The following is a 24,532-nucleotide window of genomic DNA, read 5'->3' on the forward strand; positions in this document are numbered from 1 at the left end:
TATCTCCTACTGGTACCCAAAACTCCTTGCAGTGGAACCCCCCAGCTCATGCTATGGGGGACAATAACTCCAAGCCAATCCCTGTACCCCACCCTGTGTTCAGCCTCCAAACCCCGCACGGGAGATTCCCCTCACCTTACGAGTGTGGGGTTGGTACACCCCATCACACATCCCTCCTAAAAAATGTTCCTAATTAAAAATACAAACAGGGATGACAACAGTGAACTAAGTTCAGAAGCAACTGATGTCTTTCAGAAGCACCATGGAAAACCCAATGAAGATTAGGTAAATGTCTGGCTTTGTAAATGATTTAATTAACAATACAAACAAAGGAAACCCAAACAAAGTTAAGAATAAAGATAGATAACACTGACCCCTCATCCCCACCCTCAACAAACAGTCACCACTAGCAAGCATAGGAGTATTCATGTATAACAGCTCTTATGTACTGTTTGCACTGGTTTAGAGAACATTGATAAGAAGTTATGTGTGAAGCACCTTCCAAAACCTCTCTTAGATGTTCCATGATGTGCAAGCAAATAGCATCACAAATTTCCCTTGCCTGCTGGGAACCAGGAGTAGTGTGCAAATGGGTGGCATCCAGCTGCCTGTCAAGGCTTTGATAACCAGATCTTGGGCCCACTCTGAAGTAGTCACATTTGGTTTCACATATGTTGTGCAAGGCACAACATGCCACTATACCGAGGACCATGTTTGCCATATTGGCATCCATGCGGGTCCACAAGCATCACCAACAGGCTTTTAGCTACCCAAACACATACTCAGCCACCACTCTACAGTCTGTGGTTGAATTCCCTCTTTCTTGGGCCGGCAATGTCAGGATAAGGCTTCATGAGCCAAGTTGAGTGGGTTGGTGGGGTCCCCCAAAATAACACTATAAGAACCACATTGTTTCTGGGGAATAAAGTCCTTCTTCCCCCCTACAGTAAACATCGATCTTCTGAGCACCCAGGTCTCATGGAGCTTTCCAATGTGTCCAGTGTTCGTGTTCATTAACCAGCCCCTTTGGTCCCCTAAGCCTTGGAGAATAAGTGAAGCTTTTTCAGTTCACATATTCACTTGCCCCTTTCAATGAGCAAAGTATCGGGCTGTGTGCTCCATCGATGGCTCTCGCACAGTTGGAAAACTCCATCCTCTGAAATCTAGCTATAATTTCATGGACTTGGGTTGTTGCAACCACCAGTGGGTAGATGAGAGCATAGATAGCTTGGCAAACCTGTACAGCCACCACCCCGACAGCAGACTTCTGACCCACAGCTGTCAGGTATTGCCAGCTCCAAAGGGAGATAGCCACCAGCTTCTGCACTGGTATTGGTTTCTGAAATTGAGTGGTCTGGAACTGGAGGGTTGCTGCAAGCTGCTCAAACAACTCTGTGAAGATTTGCTTCCTCATTCTGAAGTTCTGCAGCCACTGGTCATCATTCGAGGTTTCCAAAATGATGTGGTCCCACCACGCCATGCTGGTTCTCCAGGACCAGAAGCGGCGGTCCACCCATGGCCATACTATTGCAATCACAGCATTGAAAACACCTGTTCCATGGCACCCAATGGATTTTCACTCATCTTCTCGGTCACCTGGCTTCAGAGTCCCACATATTTCTGGATGGATTCTGTCCAGTATCCAGTACTGCATCACTTGGACATTTGTCCTGTGAGTAGCAGAAGGAGTAGATCCACATCCTCATGGACTTTCTCCATGTCTTCCATGCAGTTGGGCAGGAGGGAGGCTGAGCAGGAGCTGCCATTGCCAAATGTGTGAAGGCAGCATATAGTACCAGCAATATGCAGCAAGGTGGTTCCCAGAGTGTTTCCTGTGATGCACAGGACTCTGGGATACTGCCCCAGAAATGGTAGTGCTACTGTCACACACTGAAAAGGGATGGTGTGAACATGGGCACACACTTGTGCACAGTGTATACCCATGCCCAGCACAGCATATGAGGACACAGTGCAGATATGGGGTACCCACACTAGCAGTACATGCACAACTAATTGGAGAAGTGCACTAGTATAGGTATACCTTACATGTGACCAGAGTGGCTGTTGCTAAGATCCCCATGTCCCCAAGTGCAGATGAAATACCTTCACACCTTGACTGCAGCAGAGCCCAGTAGCACCCTTCTCTGGGTACTGGAAAACTCCCATGTGCTCTGGGGCGTCATCTGGTATGGAGATCCCTGGGTGCACTGTTTCAGAAACTCCAAACAATATGAAACTTTCTTCAAAAGTATAAAGAGGTTCAGTGAGACCCAAAAAAGAAGCGGTGGGGTCTTGCCACATGCATTTGCAGAGATGGGGGACTCAACAGCAATGATATTTTTCTAGGGCTCCCCTCTCCCCATTTTTTACTCTGTCAAGGAGAGGGGTGTGAACAGAGTAACAGTGGCAATTCTGACTCCACATTAAGGGAGCACTCAGGACCCACCATAAAGAGAGGTGAACTCTGCTGGTGCCTTTGGTGAATGCTAGCTATATTATTTAGTACTCTTTGGAGTATAAGAGCTTGGGGAGAGCTGAATACTGAAACTGAAATTAAAACTAAGAAAGATCAACTTTAACCAGAAAGTGGCATATTTGTCATTTTCAGTCTCTGTGCCTGTCGCAATACCTGGATATTGATATGCACAGTATTTGCAAAATTACCCCTGGCTGCAGGGCCGTAGCAACAAAGAACATGGCCCCCTCCGAACATATGTCCGGGCGGGACCCCTTACAATGCAGAAACTGGAATGCGGTATTTATTTTGCCACTTTTAGGGGCCCCCTTCCTTGCGGGGCCCCCTCCGGTCGGAGGGTACGGAGGGCGCTCGCTACGCCTCTGCCTGGCTGGGTGGTAAGTTTTCAAAATGTATTAAATGTTTTCCAGTGCATTTAATTAACTTATTGTTATTTATTATTATTTGTATTGCAGTAGAGCCCAGGAGCCCTGGTCATGGATTAGAGTGCCATATTGCTAGCCAGTGTAGAAACAGAGAACAAAGACACTGCTCCAAAGAGCAACAATCTAAAGATCTAAGTGTAAGGCAAGAGACAACAGGTAGACACCAACAGAGAGATGGAGGAGCATAAGGAAAGAATGAGACAATATTTGTCAGTGAGATTCAACAAATCTGTCTAGTAAATTATTTCATTCAACCTTGATGCTGTCATATTTTAGTAACTTTTCCTTCTAAGCAAATGCCTTGTTTAGCAAAGGCTGCTAATATACTGGGGCTGGATTCACACCTGCTGGCACAGAGAGAGGGAGGTGAATCCAGATTGTACCTTCCAGAACCCGGCCCTTAGCCCCAGAGAAGGGATTCACAACTGAAGGGAGGGCCAGTTGTAGGAATACTGTCTGTTCTCCCTCATGGTGGTACCAGACAAGAAAAGCTGCAAGTTCTCCCAGGGACTCAATAGCAGTTTTTCTGGAAGTTACAATCAGTACTGCCCACCCTTGGATCTGTGCCAGCTTCATACAGAATGTTGTGAGGATGTTGTGACCACCTGGAACTATGACAGTTTCTTCCTCCCCCATACTCCTGTTAGAGTCAAATCGACAGAAGACAGTGTAAGCCAAAGATGACTTTAGTCTTAATTCTGTATAGTTCAATATATTAAATAGGGTATTTTGACTGAACAGAACTAAGTATGTTTTACAGTGTTGTAAAGGATGCACTAATATTTCATTTGACTTTGTTTTATCTTTAGACAAAGTTTGAATAGACTGCACACTATGTGTCAATTTTCATATGGCTTGGGTTTGCTGACTGCTATTTATTTTTGTGATATGCGGCACTAGGATATTGATGAAGAAATTGAAGCCGAGTACAACATTTTGAAAGCTCTCTCTGATCATCCCAACGTCGTCAAGTTCTATGGAATGTACTACAAGAAAGATGTGAAGAATGGAGACCAACTTTGGCTGGTTCTTGAGGTAGATAATTTCTAATTATTGAATTTTATTATTTTTTAAAAGCAGTTTTCTTCCTGGCAGCATTCTTACTTCACTTGCAAACCCATCATATCAAACACAACACATTTGTTTGACATTTTTTTCCAGTATAGCTGCTCAGTCCATAAATGCTGTCACTAGCCCCTCCTGTGTTCTCAAATCATTCTTTGATTTTTCTCTGGCTCCTGAATGCTCATCTAGTATATTTATTCCCTTAATGTTAATTTTATGTCTTTACAGTTAAGTTCTTATTGGCATTTGTACCCTGTTCAATGCTCCTATCTTAATTAGTTTCTAATCTAAACACTTTTTTCCTTTGGTGAAGATTGGCATACAAATCTTTATCCAGAAGTATTTGTTTAAACAACAAGGAGTTAGGACTAAGCATGCCAGTAAACCATAGTTAATGTGATGTGCTTTTCACAATATAGTAGAAGTGAATTAAATTCACAGGGTTTGTGTGTATAAAAAGCAAAAAAAATAACAATAAAACAAAAAAACTATCCAATTTGCTGTTGATGTCAATAGGAGTTCTCTATGTTGAACAAAGGGAAAATAAGACCTTTCTTCTTTAATTATGATTAATAAAAACTCAGGCATAAAAAGTACATTTGAAAAATGGCATTAAAATCCACAAAGGCCAGTCCTGCAAGTTCTTCACAGATGGAATTCGCATTAACTTTCCTGTGAAAGGATTTGCAGGGTTGGACCTTAGATGCCAGGAATGCAAATGAACACTTATGGCTATGCAAAGCATGCTCCATTTCTCTTGTTAGGCTCTTGTTGTTCTATGAGCGTTTGGTAAGGACGGGTTGAAAAATATATTTCTTTTACCATTTGCTTGCTAAATTAGGGAATACAAAATTTCCTCAATACAAAGCCTAACAAGTAATATAGGCTTATCCTGTAAATGAAGAGAAAGAAATTAGTTCATGGTATTACAGTGTATTAATTGAGGGCCAGCGTTTCAAAAAAGCTCATGTCCATAATGAGAGCCAGATTTTCAGACGTTCTCAGCTCCCATTTACTGGCCAAAAGGACTGGCCAGATTTTCAAAAGGAGTCAGCACATTGCATGTGGAGTATCACTGAAAGTCTAGACCCAGTTGTGGGTGCTGAGCATTTGAAACGCTGATTTTGAACTATTTTGAAAACTCTGGTCCCTATAGCGTTGCTGTAGAACAATCAAAGTAGGACAGGGTCTATGTAAAGTATTTTAGGTCAAGTTAGTAATTTAGCTTTTTTTAATTTTCTGTGGAGTTGCTTCTAAATTTTGAAAACTAACTGATGCCTTGGCAGCATTTCATTTTTTGTAAACACCTGGCATGCATAGGTGTGCACTTTACTTTGCATATTATGGTATATACTTCTTTTGGACGCATTACCCTCATTGTACATGTGAAAAACAAGTCACTTGTCAATATACATAGACTAAAATAAATCAAGGAATCTAGTTAATGTGAACGTTTGGGTATATCTGTATGGATAGATGGATAGCTACGTATGTTTGGAAATGTAAACTTCAAAGAGCAGATAATTGTACCTGTTGGTTACTGAAACTTTCCTACTTTTAATAAAAAATGTTTATGTTGAAAAAGATTGTAATATGAAAGAGATGCCTTTGTTGAAATGTTATCTTACTTTTATTCTGTCCATAGCTTTTTATGGCCATTTTACCTTGTTTTTGAGCTTGGCATAGTTACCTTACAAGTTATAACAATGAAGATACCTTCTGTTTGTTTTAATTATTACTGAAAATATGTCCAGGAGGAAGAAATTTTATAGATTCCTATATGTGGTGTTTAGTCATTCTCCCTTGTCTCTCTGGTCTAATGAACTCTATGTAGAGCACGGGTGGGCAAACTATGGCTCGCGGGCCACATCTGGCCCGTCAAACCATTTAATCTGGTTCTCAGCTCCCGCCAGGGGTTGAGGTCAGGGGTTTGCCCCACTCCAGTGCTTCAGCTGGGGAGTGGGGTTGGGGGCTTGCCCCGCTCAGTGAGGCTCCCAGGAAGCAGCCGGCATGACCCCACCTCCGGCTCCTACCTAGTACACTGAGGCGTGGCCAGGAGGCTCTGTGCCCTGCCCAGTTCGCAGGCGCCGCCCCTGCAGCTCCCATTGGCCGTGGTTCCTGGCCAATGGGAGCTGCAGGGGTGGCGCGTGCGGACGGGACAGCGTACAGAGCCACCTGGCTGCACCTCGGAGCCAGAGGTGGGACATGCTTCCGGGAGCTGCTTGCGGTAAGCACCGCCCGGAGCCTGCACCCCTGAGCTCCCCCCGCGCCCCAACTCCCTGCCACAGCCCTGATCCCCGTCCCGCCCTTCAAACCCCTCGATCCAAGCCCAGAGCCCCCTCTTGTACACCCAGCCCCTCATCCCCAGCCCCACCCCAGAGCCCGCACCCCCCGCCTGTGCCCCAACAGCCTGCCACATCCCTGATCCCTCTCCCACGCTCTGAACCCATTGGTCCCAGCCCGGAGCACCCTCTTGCACCCGAAACCCCTCATCCCCAGCCCCACCCCAGAGCCCTCACCCCCCCCCCGCACCTCAACCCGGAGCCCCCTCCCACACCTTGAACTCCTCATTTCTGGCCCCACACCAGAGCCTGCACCCCCAGCCAGAGCCATCACCCCCCCCCACACACCCTTATCCCCAGTTTCGGAGCATTCAAGGCCCGCCATACAATTTCCATACCCCGATGTGGCCCTCAGGCCAAAAAGTTTGCCCACCCCTGATGTAGAGAACTCTGTTTATATTGGAATGTTCTTCAGGGAAAATTGATTTTTCTTTTAGGGTAGAATTTAGGCCTGCTGCTTCCCCCACCTAGTGCAAATTCTGTGTTTGTGCTTGCAGCATTTCCCTTTACGTCTAACTTCAGGGAGGGTGTGACGTTGCACTTCATAAGTTTTATGGAAATATGCTAATGAGTGAATATAATGTAACTGGAATATGCTTTATGCAAAAGGTCTCTTGTAAGGTATCATTACAAAGCTTATAATCTACTGAGTGTGTTCATCCTAATTGTATGAATGTATCATTCTTGTATCTAAAACTAGAAATATGAAGTATTACTCTGAGGTCCTATTGTAATTATGCAAAGTGTGGGCCATTAATGGTGGTTTAGAATTTTGATGGCTCCCATTGACTAGGACAATTGGTTGGGGGGAGGGATAGCTCAGTGGTTTGAGCATTGGTCTGCTAAACCCAGGGTTGTGAGTTCAATCCTTGAGGGGGCCATTTAGGGAACTGGGGTAAAAATCTGTCTGGGGATTGGTCCTGCTTTGAGCAGGGGGTTGGACTAGATGACCTCCTAAGGTCCCTTCCAACCCTTTAAAAAAAAAAAAAAAAAAAAGGCTCTGTTTACTTGTAAGCCTTCCTGTGTTCCTGTAAGTGAGGCCGGAAATAATGGAGGCTTGGGGTCTCACAGGACATGTGACCATGTCACCTGGTACTGGAGTTCATCTTAAACCTGGTGCTTTTCCATTTAGAAGGGAGGGTGGGGACCCAGAGAGACAAAAAATTCCCGCCTTGTGCCAAAGCTATAAAAGGGGGTGTAACAGGACAAAGGGGCTGCCAGTCATGAGAAATCCACTAGTTACTACCTGAGCTGGAACTAACAAGAACTGTACCAGGGGAAAGGATTGGGCCCAGACTAGGAAGGAGTCTAGTCTGTGAAAGAAGCTTATTGGAACATCTCTGAGGGTGAGATTTACCTGTATGCAGTTTCTTAAATGTTTTAGGCTTAGACTTGCATGTTTTGTTTTATTTTGCTTGGTAACTTACTTTGTTCTGTCTGTTATTACTTGAAACCACAGAGGGATGATTAACCACCATGCCACTGTTTGACATAGCCACACAAGTACAGACGCTCCTCGGCTTACGCAATCGTTCTGTTCCGGAAAGCCTTGCGTAACCCGAATTTTACGTAAGTTGGAAACGTATATTGTGCAAGCATAAAAAACAAACAATTACAACATTTTCTGCTCTAAATCAATCTTCTTTCGCTTATGAACTGGTCCTGCACTCTTGCTATCACTTGGTTGCTTTCCAGGAATGATTTGAATGAAATAAAAGGGTGAAATAACAGAAATAGAGTATCACTGAAATAACACGAGACTGAGAGGCTTCCCTTGTAGGAGATGCTACTGCTGTATTCCTCCGCACACCGAACTACAGTACAGTACTTTACGTTTCCGTACGCTATGCAATATTTTCCGCAACTTGAACATTTTATTTATGCCTTATGGAACATTTTGCGTAAGGGCGAATTTGCGTAAGTGGGGTCTTGCGTAACCCGGGGAGCATCTATACGTGAAATTATAATTTTGTGTATATTGCACTTCTGTCATTTTAGTTTTCCTTAGCACTAGGACAAGAAGGTGGTGTTCAGATCTGAATCAGTTTAATGTTGAGGACTGAAGTTAAGGTTCAAGGCCAAAACCAAGCTAGTTTATAAATGTAGATTAGAAAGTGCTAGACTTGGCAGGTGTTTTCATGAGATTTCAGCCCCATAGAATAGAAATATCACAAAATCATTTGATCTCACAATATTTCAACTATCTTGAATGGTGAAAATCTCATGATCTCAGCTGTCATCTTGGGCTGGAATATCAAAAAGAATGGCTGTTCTTGCATGACTTTGGCCATATCTGAACCTTAAGCAGAAAACAGGCCCCTAGTGAAACTGAGCTCCCTGACATTCAAAGGGATGAAGGTTGGAGGTTCAGTTTTGGGGCATCTCTAGTTTTAATGAGATCTGACACCTTCAGTTCATTATTTGTTTACTGTGAGCATTTAGCTGAAAGGGGATGCATGAAGTAACACCCAGGATGTTAACGATCTGTGCTGACGATATTGTTCTCTGAGTCGAAATCATTAAAGTAGATGAGCACTAAGAAATACTTGTCTACAACTATAATGGAGTTGGGGAACCTGGTGACAACATATATATTCCCTGACTTGGCTACAGCACAGCTGGAAGTTGAGTTTAGACGTCATCTATAATTAGGTTGACTCAGCCAGCACTGAGGCTGAGATTTTGATTTTTAAAACTGCCTAGAGATTTGGAGGCCCAAGTCCCATTAAAATTAATGGAACGTGGGCTTCCAGATCCCTCTTAGTTGCTTTGAAAGTGTCAGCCTAAACTTCTAATTGTGTCATAACCAAATTTGCGCAACATAGGAACTGACCTACTGAATCCGACCAAAAGTGCATCTCGTCCAGTTTCCTGTCTCAGCAGTGTCCAGAACCAGATGCTTCAGAGGATGAGTCAAGAAACCGCAGAATGAACAACTATGAAATAACCTGCCCAGAGGGGAAGTTTCTTCCTTTACCCCCTTGGTTAGTGACTGGCGTATGCCCAGAAGCATGAGGGCATGTACACTTCATCAGTTATTTTTTCTGTTAAAGTGAAATTTCTGATTTTCAGTCATGTTTGGTTTCCATTCATATTCATTGTACCTCCCTCCCTCCTTCCCAAGGATGACATGCAGAATAGTTAGTTGATATTCATAAAGCACTTTGAAGATGTAGAGTGCTATATAAGTGTTTACATATCAGAAACAAGCCTCTGCGAGAATGGGGAATTGTGACGTTATTGACATGAACTGTGACTGTATGGATCATTGTTGCAACCAGGGTCCTATGGTTGAACCAGGTCTTGTACAGAGGAGGTCAAGTGGGGTGTCTATGGAAAAGTTGTAGTTTGCTGGTTATGATTATGCTGTCTGTATGTGTGTATCATTTTTGTATTTGAAGTTATGAATATTGGCTATGTACTTGTATCTCAATGTGTTTGATTCTAAGCAGCCTCAGTGAAGCATTTGGTCAGCTTCTTGAGAAAAGACTATTCTCAGTAAGTGCCAGATCAAGAAACACTTAACTGACAATGGACTTTGGGAGATGCCAATCCACATCTGAGCTTTCCTGGAAACATTCAAACTAACATGTAAAGTAAACAATGGCGTTGGCCTGAAAAAAGCTGAATCATTCATAGACATGTGACTTGCCCAGGTGGCTACACACTCCATCTTGTTGCTGTGATTTTGCACAGAAGAACAAAGGGGTTTCTGCCCACAAGAGAGAGAACATAAAAGGCCCTGGAAGCCTCTCCATTTTGTCTTCAGCTGGCTCAAGAGATGGCCTCTCCACCCCAAAGAGATGCTTGGAAGAAACTGGTGTAACCCCTTGGGGTTTAGAGAGCATGGCCCCTTTAAATCTTTTTCCTAAGGAGGGATGGGGAGCAGTGAGAGAAAGGAGGGAAACTCCAGGTGGGGCTCTGGAGCAAGAGAGAGAGAGAAGGCCTGCCTGAAGCCTGGGAAGGACAGGTCGGCTGAGCGGGGACACCCCAGGACAGGAGCCAGGAGGAGCACTGTGCCAGGGGGGAATTGCTTGAGAAGGACAGGCCAGAGCTGGACCCAGTATCACTGCTGCCCAGAGCTGCATGGGGCTGTGAGTACTGGGGCTTGTGACTCTGCATTGGGAATAAGGAGAGGCTGCTAGCTAGTTAAGTGGGGTGGTGGTCGCTCTGTGTGGCTTTGCATAGAGCAGCAGAAGAGGGCACTGGAGAGGTTTGTTGGGGAAAGTTCACTGGCGCCGAAGACAACCAGGAGCACCCAAGACTCACCACTGGACTGGAACTTTGCTCAGGCCTCCTGAACTCTGTGTGCAGACACATTGCTCAGTGTCTGTCCTTCCAGACTGTGCTACCACTGGGCCTGTGAGGCCTTGATTTGGATGCAACCCTGTATTACTGCTCCCCCTATATTTCCCCTTGTTGTTTTTCTCCTCTCATCCCTCTGTAAATAAATATTTCCCTTTCTTATATCCATTGTACTTTTCTGGTGTGTGGGTGTTCACTCTGGGGGGTTTGGAACAGGTGCCCCTGGGGTGGAAGGGACTTTCCCTGCTGCATTCCTGCGCGCGCCTTCTCTTGGCCAGAGCTGCCTGCAGAGCAGACTCCATCTTGGCTAAAGTTACACTGGAACAAAGGACAGTAAATACGGGGTGTGAGTGATTGCTGGACCCAGACTAGGAAGGAGTCCAGTCTGTGAAAGAAGCTTATTGGAACATCTCTGGGGGTGAAATTTCATCTGTAATCAGTTTCTTAATGTATTAGGCTTAGATTGCTTGTTTTTGTTTTATTTTGCTTGGTAACTTACTTTGTTCTGTCTGTTATTACTTGGAACTACTTAAATCCTACTTTTTATACTTAATAAAATTACTTTTTGCTTATTAATTAACCCAGAGTAAATACCTGGAGGAGCAAACAGCTGGGCATAGCTCTCTATCAGTGTTATAGAGGGTGGATAGTTTGAGTTTATCCCGTATAAACTTTATACAGAGTAAAACGGATTCATTTGGGGTTTGGATCCCATTGGGAGCTGGGTGTCTGGGTGCTAGAGACAGGAGCACCTGCTAAGCCATTTTCAATTAAGTCTGCAGCTTTGGGGGATGTGGTTCAGACCTGGGTCTGTGTTTGCAGCAGGTTAGCGTGTCTGGCTCAATGAGACAAGTCACCTGAAGTCCCAAGCTGGCAGGGAAAATGGGTTCAGAGGTAGTCTCAGCACATCAGGTGGCAGTCCCAAGGCGGTTTCTGTGACCGAACCCGTCACAGGAATATTGTTCATTAAAATTTGTTTCCTCTTAAAAAACAAAATGGGGTCGTCTTGTAGATATAATGAAGCAGCAAGACACGTGCAATTAATCGTGCCCTCTTCAGTGCTGATGTAATCAATTAGAAGCTGTCTAGAAGGTATTGGATGATGGTACAATATCAAAAAAATATATTTGACCCAGAAAAATGTATCAAAAGTGAACACATTTGTTGAAACAAAGTTCAGTGACCCTTTCCCTTTTCTCAGTGTGTTATGCTGTGTACATTTGTGGCATATCTGACAGTATTTGCAGGATACGTATGAAATTATTGCCTAGCATTCCTCTCAAACTGCCAACAATCCAAATCTGAGCACACTGTAAGATAAAGATTAAAAAATATAAGAGCTAAAGGAAAACTAATGGTGCAGGAATCTTTAAGCAATGTGTGATTCATTTATATAGTATAAATAACATTTTTTTATAATTTCAGTTTCCCAATTTGGCATTTCTGATGGAAATAGTCCATAACAGTGAACATGACGTAACAGTAACTGGTCTGTGCAGAATAAAAGTAAACTAGAACCTAAACTCAGTAATATCCTTCTTTGGCCTAATCCTGAGAGGTGCTGAATACCTGCATTGGCACCAGTGGGAATTGTGTCTGCTCAGTATATCTAACAGTCAAATTCATGATGAGGAACAGTACTTGAGAGGATTCTGCCAAGCTTACTAAGCTTTGTCGTTTGTATTTGGAGATGCCCGCAGAAGAAATCTGCCTGTTCATTTGTTAAAAATCTATTATAACTGCGATGAACAGGCTGAGCAGCCTCATGTCAGCAGAGGTCAGTGTGATGAATTTGCTAAGGTGAAATCTGCTGCAGCTCTTTCCCTCCTGTTTGGGAGGGTGATGGTTGCTAGGAGAGGAAGGTTATGAGGCAATTAGAAGGCAGTCAGTGAGAGATGGATCACAGAGGCAGGTTATCTGAGGAGCCAGGGGACAGGCATAGTGGTTGAAGGCAGTCAGGGAGCACTGTTTGGGACACACCAGGTGCTAGAACAGGGGTGGGCAAACTTTTTGGCCCGAGGACCACATCTGGGTGGGGAAATTGTATGCAGGGCCATGAATGTAGGGCTGGGGCAGAGGGTTGGGGTGCGGGAGGGGGTGTGGGATGCAGAAAGGGGCTCAGGGCAGGGGGTTGGGGTGCAGGGCCAATGGGAACTGTGAGGGGTGGTGCCTGCAGGCGAGGGCAGCACACGGAGTCCTCTGAGCCTCCTCCCCCGGGGGCCGCAGGGATGTGGTGCCGGCCGCTTCCGGGAGCGGCGCGGGGCCAGAGCAGGCTGGGAGCCTGCCTTAGCCCTGCTGTGCCACGGGGCTGGCAATCCCACGGGCCGCATTGAAAGCCCTGACGGGCCAGATCCAGCCCGTGGGCTGTAGTTTGCCCTCCCCTGTGCTGGAGCCTTAGGGCCCAGCAGCTGAAGCATCTCCTGTGCTTGCTAGACTTGCCTGCCCCCAGAGACCCCTGGAGATTACAGAACTGTTTTAGCTACTGTCCTGCTACAGCTACTTTATTAGATTAACAGATTGGACGGCACATATTTTAATAATTTGGGAATGTTGGTAAAAATTTTGAGAAACACCCAAGTCCCATTTTCAAAACTGATGCAGGCACTTAGGAGCCTGAATCTCATTGGGAGTCAGTGTAATTTAGGATGCTAAGTGCCTACAGCACTTTTGAAAATGATACTTAAGTTCCTAAATCATGTAAGGACTCCTGAAAATTGTACCCATCATCAATATATTTTCAGTGTTTAGGAAATATGGGACTGACTGTTCTTAATGACAGATGTTTCGACTATGCAAATAAGTAGAGTTGGTTGAAAAGATCACAGCCAAACAGCTTTCCATCAGAAAATGCTGTTTTGTCAAAATCAAAATGTTTTGCAGAAACATGTCAATTTCGGCAATATGTTTGATGGAAAAGTGTTTACATGAATTGTTAAAATGACTTTATTATTTTGATAATGCTGAAATGTCACATTTGGACTTGATCAATTAATTTCATTTTATTTTACTTTATTATAACATTAATTTTAACATTGTATGTATTCAACACTGTAAAATATTTACTATTGTTTCAATAATGTTGAAACATAATATATATTTTGGTGTTTCTGGATTAAAATTTAGGAATTTTAACTTTACTTTTCATTCTGATTCAGAATGAAAACAAATTTTGAAATGTCAGAATTTCCCATGGAACAGAAGTTCCATTTTCTGACCAACTCCTACTTGCGCAGACAACATCTGAAATAGTAAAAGTAATGAATTGATAGCACTGACAAGCTAGCTAAGCATAGTCTGGATGGGTGCTATTCATTGTAACTCTGCCAATGCACCTTTGTTCTGATTTGCAAACCTTTTCTGTTCCAGTATTGTATTCTTGAGCAGAGACCATCAGTCATACAAGAGCGTAGAGCAGTTTGTGATTTGAGCCTACCTCTCTGAAGAGTAACTTCATTGACTTTTGCACCACCTACCCCCTTTCATGTTGAAAATATATATATATATATTTAAGACTCATCTTTATAGTTCTACAGTACTTCAGTCAAATTAGTGTGCTTTGAATTCTTCCTTCAGATTGTCTCTGGAAGTTAATTAAAAATGATAACCTCACACTGATAATTCCAAAGAATTATGGAAGAATTATCATGAAGGATTATTGTGATCCACTTGGCAGCAAAGTTTGCTCATTTAAAACCTGCCTGGAGTGATGCTATGTTATATTATTTGACTTTGATCTTTAACAGTTAACATCAAGGGCATTCATTTAATTCATGCTGATCCCACAGAAGAAATTAAAAATGTACAAATATTTAAATTCATTTTATGTCCTTGGTGGGCCTGTCTTTATAATGCAAGCTTTTTTTAAAAAGTGGGAAATAGAAGTTCCTAGGAGTTAAATATGGACTAAGGGCTTGTCTAAACACTAAACTTGTACTGCTTTAGCTATACTGGTCTAGTGTTTACTGGAATAGTACAAGCCCCCTAGTCTGGATACAATTATATCAGAGTGAAAATGCTTTGTACTGGTTTAGCTGTTCTTGTATAAGAAGAGGAGTGAGCCATACCAATATAAGGCACCATTGTATCAGTATAATTGAATCCACACTAGGCATCACTAGAATGGTTAAAAAAAATCAGACCCCTAATCAAAATACTTACAACAATGCAAAAACTGTGTGCAGATCAGGTCTAACAGAGACTATTGAGTAATGGTTGATTAATGCAAAATGTAGCAAATTGCAAGAGCTTTTTGGCTTCGTATTCATTCATAGATTCCAAAGTTAGAAGCGACCATGATGATCATCCAGTCTGGCCAATTTCTATTTAAGGTCCACTGTCTGGACTAGAGCATATCTTTTAAAAAAAATCAATCTTGATTTTAAAAATTCCAGTGATGGAGAATCGCCCACAACTTTTGGTATTTGCCACCTTATTTCTAGTCTGAATTTGACTAGCTTCAACTTCCAGCCATTGGTTCTTGTTATACCTTTGTCTGCTAGACTGAAGGGCCCTCTTTTACCATTTTCTGTTCCCCATGTAGGTACTTATAGAGACTGTCTACACATGGATAAAAGCCCTGTGGCACAGCTATGGCTGACCCAGGTCAGCTGACTCAGGCTTGCGAGACTCAGGCTGCGGGGTTAAACATTGCTATGTAGGCTTTGGGGCTTGGGCTGAAGCCTGAGCTCTGGGACCCTCCACTCTTGCATGGTACCAGAGCTTGGGCTTCACCCCGAGCCTGAATGTCTACACAGCAATTTTTCAGCCCCAGAGCCTGAGACCAAGTCAGCTGACCCAGGCCAGCCATGTTTTTTTTATCCCTGTGTAGACACACCCATAGACTGTAATCAAGTTATCCCTTAACCTTCTCTTCGATAAGCTTAGTAAGTTGAGTTCCTTGAGCCTTTCATTATAAAGCACGTTTTCCCCTCTTTTTATCATTCTTGTGCCTCTCTTCATTATTTCAATATCCTTCTTAAATTGTAGAAACCAGAACTGGAAACAGTATTTCAGTAGTGGTCACACAAGTGCCCAATACAGAGATTATATAAACTTCCTACTCCTGATAGTCCCCTTTTATATATCCAGGGATCTATATATTGCTAATATATTGGGAATTCAAAAATGTTCCAGTGTTCCATATGAACAGCTGGCTGCTTGTATACTATTTAGAGCAGCGTTTCTCAAACTGGGGTCCACAAGGGTACTCCAGGGGGTCCGCAGTCCCTGCTGATCAACTGCTCCACCACCCGCCCCCCCCAACTCTTTCCCCTCCCCTCCCAGCACCTCCTGCATGCCAGGGAACAGCTGTTCAGCAGTGTGCAGGAGGGGCTGGGAGCAGGGCCGGCTCCAGGGGTTTGGCCACCCCAAGCAGCCAAACAAGAAAAAAAAAACAAAAAAAGCCGCGATCGCAATCGCGATCTGCGGCGGCAATTCGGCGGGAGGTCCTTCGCTCCGAGCAGGAGTGAGGGACCGTCCGCCGAATTGCCGTGGAACAGCTGGACGTGCCGCCCCTCTCTGAAATGGCCGCCCCAAGCACCTGCTTGGTAAGTGGGTGCCTGGAGCCGGCCCTGGCTGGGAGGGAAGGGAAGGAGCGGAGACGGAGCACGCTCGGGGGAGGGGGCAGAAAGAGGTGGGGGAGAGGAGGGGCAGAGGTGGAGCGGGGGCGGGAAGAGGTGGGGCCGGGGTGAGGCCTTAGGGGAAGGGGTGGAGTGGGGGCGGGTTTTAGAGCTGAGCAGAGGGTTTGGGGGTCTGTGAAAAATTTTAAATCAAAATGAGAGTCCTTGGGTTGCTAAAGTTTGAGAACTGCTGATTTAGAGCATCAGTATTCTGTATTCTGATTTAGAAACTGCTCATCCATACCCTCCTTCTGGCTGCTGAGGGTGCCATACACATAGAAGGCACAGCTACGCTCAAGACGGTCTTAGCTATTTCCCAGAAATGGTAAATCTGCACCAGTACAAGCAATGCTGTAAATACTAAAGCTACGTGATGGACAGCATTTTGCCCACCATATCATGAGAACCAACTCAGAGCGTAGTGGTTAAAAATCTCCTAAATTCTGTATACGTCAAGGCATTCACTGTTGTTAGCAGCCACAAAGCTGCACCACTGCTAGAAAATTAGTACAATATTTTCTAGGCTAGACAATGCCAGAGGGAATGACTGCTGAACAATGACGCGCAGTAAAGTCACACTAAGGGCTTTCTAATTGTCTCACAGAATCGTTCACTCCCTGCCTATCCTCTGACTCTCACACTGCTGTGTGACAAAGGCACAGTATATATAGAATGAGGGACCTCAGTGCTGTTGGACAGAATGCACATATTCCGTGATCAATATTCAGCAAATAATCCAGATCACTTCCAAATCTTTGGCAATCCTAATAAGCTTGAATATGGTCAAAACAAAGTGGAGCCTTAGAATTAATCAAATATTTACAATTTTCCCCCCCAGTATTCAAACAACCCTTTAAATGAACCACAACAACATTATTTACATGTGCATCAGACAAAGAAAGGTACATGTCTGATTAAAATATGGCTTTTTGGTGGCTAATAGTTTAGAATCATTCACTGACCTACAGTTTTCGTGCATAATTTCATTTAATGGTAAAAGTCACTGAATTGTATTTTTGTAAAACTCTACAGAACATTGTTTTATAATCCACTATTTAAGCATAATTATACGTTTTAAAAGACATCACTCCTGGGGATGGTGGAAATGCAGGTCTAATTGCTGGATTAGATAGGGTTTTTTGTTCACAGTTAGAGTCGAGACACTGATAGTACAATTCCAGCCTGGAATGTGGTTTGCTGTGAAGGGAGAGACTAACCATTTTCCACACTAAACACAGTGCAGTAATGACCCTTTTATAAGAGAGGCTGTAGAAGACACCAGTTTGACATGAAAATCTAGGAGCAGTATGACTCTATGCTGCATCAAAAAGTGGCCCCGCAGCCTCCCCATGGGAAGGTGCAGCCATATCACCCATCCATTCCTGCTGGTGTTTCTCCAACTAAACAGCATAACTTTTTTCTTGTCAGGATTGAGCGTCAGCCATTTTTCTGTCAGACAAAGTCCTATCTGTCAGACACTGAGAAAGGCAAGCACAGCATCTAAGGGCAGGTCTACACTAACCCCCCAATTCGAACTAAGGTACGCAACTTCAGCTACGTGAATAACGTAGCTGAAGTTCGAAGTACCTTAGTTCGAACTTACCTCGGTCCACACGCGGCAGGCAGGCTCCCCCGTCGACTCCGCGGTACTCCTCTCGCCGAGCAGGAGTACCGCAGTCGACGGCGAGCACTTCCAGGTTCGACTTATCGCGTCCAGACAAGACGCGATAAGTCGAACCCAGAAGTTCGATCGATCGCCGCCGAACTACCGGGTAAGTTTAGACCTAGGTTTGACAAAAAGGAGACTTCCACTTCTATGATCTCATCACACTCTGCCAGAAATGTGGTAGTGGTTTGGCTTCTAGCTCATTAACTTGGATTTTAAGACCTCTGTAGGAGGGCTGGTGGTTTCTCTGTGCCAGGTAAATAAATACATGTTTGTCTGGATAATGGCTTTTGACCACAGCAGTAAGATTCACAGTACTTAGGACCTTGCTGCAACCAATATGGGCAATGACTCCCAAAATGCTGATGCATGTGTGGACCTAGGGCATTATATGGCCCTTGCAATGAGACTGGGGGATCAGCCCCACATGAGTCACACATGAAAGGACCCTTTGGCAACTCTGTCTCCCATTCTGCATTGAGGTGGATGACATGCTTCCCTCTCTCTAGCATTTGTGGGCAAGTTGGGCATAGAGCAGAAGAGGTTGGAGCGAGGGATGTAAGAGTCCCTGCAGCACTATCCCCTGCTATAGTTTTGAGTTTCCATGCAGGAAAGTAGGTGGGTGGTAATATAGCTTAATGAGCTCTGTTAGCTTCATCTCTACCCCTGCCAAGGATGCTACTGAGCAGGCAGCCAGTGGCACTGCCACACCCACACCAGTCATCCTTGCAGATGGCTACAGGTTTTGCATGGCTTGGAAGGGAGCGCAATCCACAGCCCCTCCAGCCCCAACTCCTCTCAGAGGGATTAGTGTCAGCAAAGCTGTAAGAGTCTCCTTGTGGAGTTTCCCTGCCTCCTGGCCCCTTCTTGTGGATCTTCCCTAGGGTGTGAGGCGGGTGGGGTAATCTGGATCCATGTAACTAAAGCTTTAGGATGAAACTCAGGCCCCACTTAAGTTGATAAGAGTTTTGCTATTGACTTCAACTGGTGCCAGGATTTCACCCTTATCAGCATCAATTGAAAATATGGAAATTTGAAATAGGAGGAAGCATCGCCCAGTTGTTGTGGTGTGACGGGATCACCCTTTAAAAGCAGGTGATAAGAATATGGAGGCAAGATCTAATCCCTGTAACCCAAACCCCATCATTTAAAATGACCAGCTGGAAGGCATGGCTGGAGGAAGGGCGAACAGGATGAGTGCAGTGATGCTGGAATTAGGGGTGCTGTCACATCCCCTGGCTTGAAGTAGTAATAACAAACACCAAATACATGGTTTCCATCAGCAGCATGCCTGCCAAAAAAATTGTTCCAGCACCCCTTTCTGAGTGACAAGGAGACTGCAATGAAGGACATTGCTGCTGGCATTGGAGTAGTGCACATGAAAAGAGGGAACCCTACAGGCTTTGAGGGCCATCCCAATTACGTTTGCAAAAAAAAAATCAGGTGTGTCTCTCCTTGTTTAGTAAACCTGCTTAAGAACCACTCCCATCCTTGCTGTGTTTCTGCAGGGTAGGAGAGCGTGGTGCAGGTTTCCTTTCCCCCCTACACAAGCTGCCAGAGCCCTCCTAAGTGCACCTTTCTCACCTGCCGCCAGGTTCTCTCCCATCTTCCACCTCTGTGCAGCCCATGTACCGTGTTATTTTGCTTCAAAAATTTTGTCTTCCTTGTGTCCCTTTCAGCTTGTCTGCCATAGGGATAGCTAGCAAGCACAGGCAGGAGACTAGATGGGGGCAGGGCAGGAGGCTGTATCTATTGCTATGACAACCCAGGCTGGAAGGAAGTTGTGTCTGCAAAATGCTGAACCTTTGGAACTATACCTCCCTATCAGGCCAATCAATGTAAAGCTGGCAAAACAAAAGCATACCCATTCCAAATCCCCAGCTCCCAGTATCTCTTTCACAGGCTCTCCTAGAGTCCTGAGAACAGCTAGAAACACTAGTTTATGGGCTCTTCTAGGCTTTGCAAAGGAAACTTCTATAACTGCTTTGAAGAGACAAGCCTATTTCAGAGATACTAAAAGGTTTAATGCTATATAAAGGGAAGTAATTTATGTAGTAGATGTTCTACTTGTATGAGCTGCAATTTGTTATAATTTTTTGCATACATACAATATATTCTGTTTCAGAGTAGCAGCCGTGTTAGTCTGTATTCTACAGCATTTACTGTTCAAATTATTACGTTTCCATCTTTATGGAAATAAGAGGCAAATATGAGGAAGAAAATGAACTAAAAGATTTGAAGTGAAACCACTCTATAAAATGTGATAAAGCACTGTAGAGTTTTTAAAGCAGATATGTGAATGGTCACAAGATTGGAGTCTGCTATAGAACAATTATTTTTCAGAAGTTCAGTGCTGAGGAAAATAAATACTGACTTTCCTTTGGGTGTATGCTCTGATTAGGCTACATAATATTCTGTCTTTCAAAATGCCATGTATGAAAGATAAATGGCCAAGTCCATAATTGACTTTATCCTACTCTTCAACACGGAGTATTTTTTCTTTAGCTATAATTGCTCCTTTCAAACCAACCCTTCATACTTTGATCCATTACAGTTCTGAATCACACTTGATTTATCCATTTTTAATAATGTGCCCTTTTTTGCTTCCCAATTATAGTAATTTTCTCCTCTGAGTTAAACCTTATTTTTCTAAGATCAAAGATTTTTGTTTTGGCTAAAAGTAGCATTCGGCATTTCAAAGTTTAGTAAATACTAGGGCTGTCGATTAATCACAGTTAACTCACGTGATTAACTCAAACAAATTAATTGTGATTTAATAAATTAATCACGATTAATCGCACTATTAAACAATAGAATACCAATTGAAAGGTATTAAATATTTTGGATGCTTTTCTACATTTTCAAATGTATCAATTTCAATTACAACACAGAATACAAAGTGTACAGTGCTCACTTTATATTATTTTTGATTACAAATATTTGCACTATAAAAATGATAAAAGAAATAGTACTTTTCAATTCACCTCATACAAGTACTGTAGTGCAATCTCTTTATCATGAAAGTGCAAGTTACAAATAAAGTTTTTTTGTTACATAACTGCACTCAAAAACAAAACAATGTAAAACTTTAGAGCCTACAAGTCCATTCAGTCCTACTTCTTGTTCAGCCAGTTGCTAAGAGAAACAAGTTTGTTTACATTGACAGGAGATACTGCTGCCCACTTCTTAATTACAATGTCACCTGAAAGTGAGAACAGGCATTTGCATGGCACTGTTGTAACTGGCATCACAAGATATTTAATATGCCAGATGCGCTACAGATGCATATGCCTCTTCATGCTTCGGCCATCATTCCAGAGGACATGCTTCCATGCTGATGATGCACGTTAAAAAATAAGGCGTTAATTAAATTTGTGATGGAACTCCTTGGGGGAGAATTGTATGTCTCCTGCTCTATTTTACCCACATTCTGCCATATATTTCACCTTATAGCAGACTCGGATGATGACCCAGCACATGTTGTTCGTTTTAAGAACACTTTCACTGCAAATTTGAGAAAAAGCAAAGAAGATACCAATGTGAAATTTCTAAAGATAGCTACAGCACTGGGCCCAAGATTTAAGAATCTGAAGTGCCTTCCAAAATCTGAGAGGGATGAGGTGTGGAACTTGCTTTCAGAAGTCTTAAAAGAGCAGCACTCTGATGCAGAAACTACAGAACCGAACCACCAAAAACAAAAAGCAACCTTCTGCTGGTGGCATCTGATTCAGATGATGAAAATGAACATGGGTCGGTCTGCACAGCTTTGGATCTTTATTGAGCAGAACCCATCATCAACATGGACGCATGTCCTCTGGAATGGTGGTTGAAGCATCAAGGGACCTGTGAATCTTTAATGAATCTGGCACATAAATATCTTGCGACGCCGGCTACAACAGTGCCATGCAAACGCCTGTTCTCTCTTTCAGGTGACATTGTACATAAGAAGCCGGCAGCATTATCTTCTGCAAATATAAACAAATTTGTTTGTCTGAGTGATTGGCTGAACAAGAATTAGGACTAATTGGACTTGTAGGTTCTAAAGTTTTACATTGTTTTATTTTTGAATGCAGGTTTTTTGTACATAATTCTACATTTGTAAGTTCAACTTTCATGATACAAAGATTGCAGTACAGTACTTGTATGAGGTGAATTGAAAAATACTATTTCTTTTGTTTTTTACAGTGCAAATACTTGAAATAAAAATAAATATAAAGTGAGCACTGTACACTTTGTATTCTGTGTTTTAATTGAAATCAATATATTTGAAAATGTAGAAAACATCCAAAATATTGAAATAAATGATATTCTATTATTGTTTAACAGCGCGATTAATCACGATTAATTTTTTTTATCACACCATTAATCACAAATAATGTTTTTAATTGCTTGACAGCCCTAGTAAATACTCATCATTTTTTCTGCAACATGATATTTGAAATTGCAGTGTGACTTGCACAGTCCACATCTTTTAGGCAGATGTACAACATTATTGCCTACTTTACTTAGGCATTTACTGTACATATAAGTTAGATCCAATAGACCTCTAACATTGTTCTTTTAATCAAGAAGTAAAGCAAACGGCAGGGGAATATTAAATATTAATGTTCAATATGTACAAGTTAAATCTGGGTACTGTAGCCACAACATTCTCAGGGCTCGTCTAGATGATCAGTTAGTGCACGGTAAATTGGGTTGTAAATCTACAGCACATTGTCTGTGGACTCTGCTACTGTGTTCCCTAGTCCTCATTGACCTACTCCCATTTCGAAGTGGAATAGAACAAAGTGCACTCGGGACCTTTTAGTGCATGGTAGCAGGGTCCACATGGATAGTTAGTGCACAGCACACTAGTGCACTGTAGATTTACACTCCAGCTTGCCATGCACTAACTGTTCATCTAGACAAGCCCTAAATTATAGCATCTTGATACTATTTTATATATTTTAACATTGGGGTATCTGAATATGTCTATAAATCCATCCAACATTAGTGCAATCAGAGTCGTAGCACAACAAGAGAAGAAGGATAGTCGAGAAATGAGGGCACTAGCCTAGGACTTGGGAGATGTAGGTTAGTTCCCTGCGCTGTTGCAGACTCCCTGTGTGACCTTGGGAAAGTCACCAAGCTGCTCTGTGCCTCAGTTCCCCATCTGTAAAATGGGGATAATAGCACTGCCCTAAGGGTAAATACATTGAAGATAGTGAGGTGCTCAGATACTATGGTAATGGGGGCCATATAAATACCTACGATAGACAGCAGCACATTTCTCCCCTAGAGCTGGTGACACATGGCACCCACCCACCACAAGAACACTTTGTTTCAATTCCCATTTCCCCAGCCTCACTCTCAAACCACACCCACTTGCAACCCAGCCTTTGGGGAAGAGAAGCCTATCACAATATTTTAACTTACAATAAATTATAGTAAATTAGTCTTCATACTAGATATGTGGACATAAAACAAATTGCAACTGAGATATCCAAGACATTGGCGTATTAACTTTTTCCCTCCTAAGGATGTTAGAATGACACTGCAACAGAAAAAGAGCCCTTGAAAAGTTCTCAATGGGTAGACAATAGATAAAGCTAATACTGTTATGGATAGGCAATAAAATCTAGAGGAGGGCGTACAATTACTGCTGGCTGCCATGTTGGCTTACTAGAGAGACAAGGTGAGTGAAAGAATATCTTTTATTGGCCCAACTTCAAATTGTGTCATCCACCTTGTCTCTCTAACATCCTGGGACTGACATGGCTACAACTACACAATTTACTTACTGCATTTTGTGTGTATTCTAGCCAGCTGATCCGATGCCCATGAAAGTCAAGTCATTGACTTCATTTAGCTTCGGATCATGCTCTAACAAACAAATTTGTTAAATGTTGTAAGGGCAACCTTAATTCTGACGTTGCCTAACTTTTCAGTGCTTGAATTTGAAATGTTAAAGTTCCTTTGATATTGCTTTTTGTATGTAAAAAAGTGCAGAATTTCTCTAACTCTTGAATTTTTGTAAGTTTCTTTTTGCATTTATTCATAAAGCTCTGGCCTAAATGCTGTTCCTGACCTTTTAATTATGCTAGCTCTGGTTCTATAAAATTACCCTTCAATTTAGTTTGATTAAGGATAATTAAGGTAGTAGTATACTGCAGCTGTGTTGCAAAGCTATACTTAAAGCTCTTTCAGACTTTCTAGTATAAGTACCTTTCCATGGGGGGGGGGGGGGTAGATCTTGATGGTTTTTAATTGTACTAGTCCAAATCAGAGTATACAATTTGTTAATCTGGTAACCTGGACACACATTTATTTTCTTGTGGGGGAAGATGCAGTCACTTCTTAGTTGTTGACTTTCCATGGTTTTAGACATTTTTATAAAAACAACAAGGAGTACTTGTGGCACCTTGGAGACGTCTGATTTGTGTCCATTTATTCTTTTGCGTAGCGACTGTCCGGTTTGGCCAATGGACATGGCAGAGGGACATTGCTGGCACACGATGGCATGTATCACTTTGGTAGATGTGCAGGTGAACGAGCACCATCATAGGACCTAACCACATCAGTCACCCCATCAGGGGCTCGTTCACCTGCACATCTACCAATGTGATACATGCCATCGTGTGCCAGCAATGCCCCTC

At 43.0% G+C, this 24,532-nt stretch overlaps 1 protein-coding gene across 2 annotated transcripts in view; it reads left to right on the forward strand.

Annotated features, from left to right (window-relative positions):
* MYO3A (myosin IIIA) overlaps nucleotides 1-24,532 on the forward strand; it is a 187,444-nt gene that overhangs the window by 13,260 nt on the left and 149,652 nt on the right. For both annotated transcript variants that reach the window (XM_065398708.1, XM_065398707.1), the window contains exon 2: nucleotides 3,802-3,936. In XM_065398708.1, the coding sequence (XP_065254780.1) occupies nucleotides 3,802-3,936 (135 nt within the window). The remainder of the gene's footprint in view (nucleotides 1-3,801; nucleotides 3,937-24,532) is intronic.

Source organism: Emys orbicularis, chromosome 2 (genome assembly GCF_028017835.1).
Source record: "Emys orbicularis isolate rEmyOrb1 chromosome 2, rEmyOrb1.hap1, whole genome shotgun sequence".
Taxonomy (NCBI): domain Eukaryota; kingdom Metazoa; phylum Chordata; order Testudines; family Emydidae; genus Emys; species Emys orbicularis.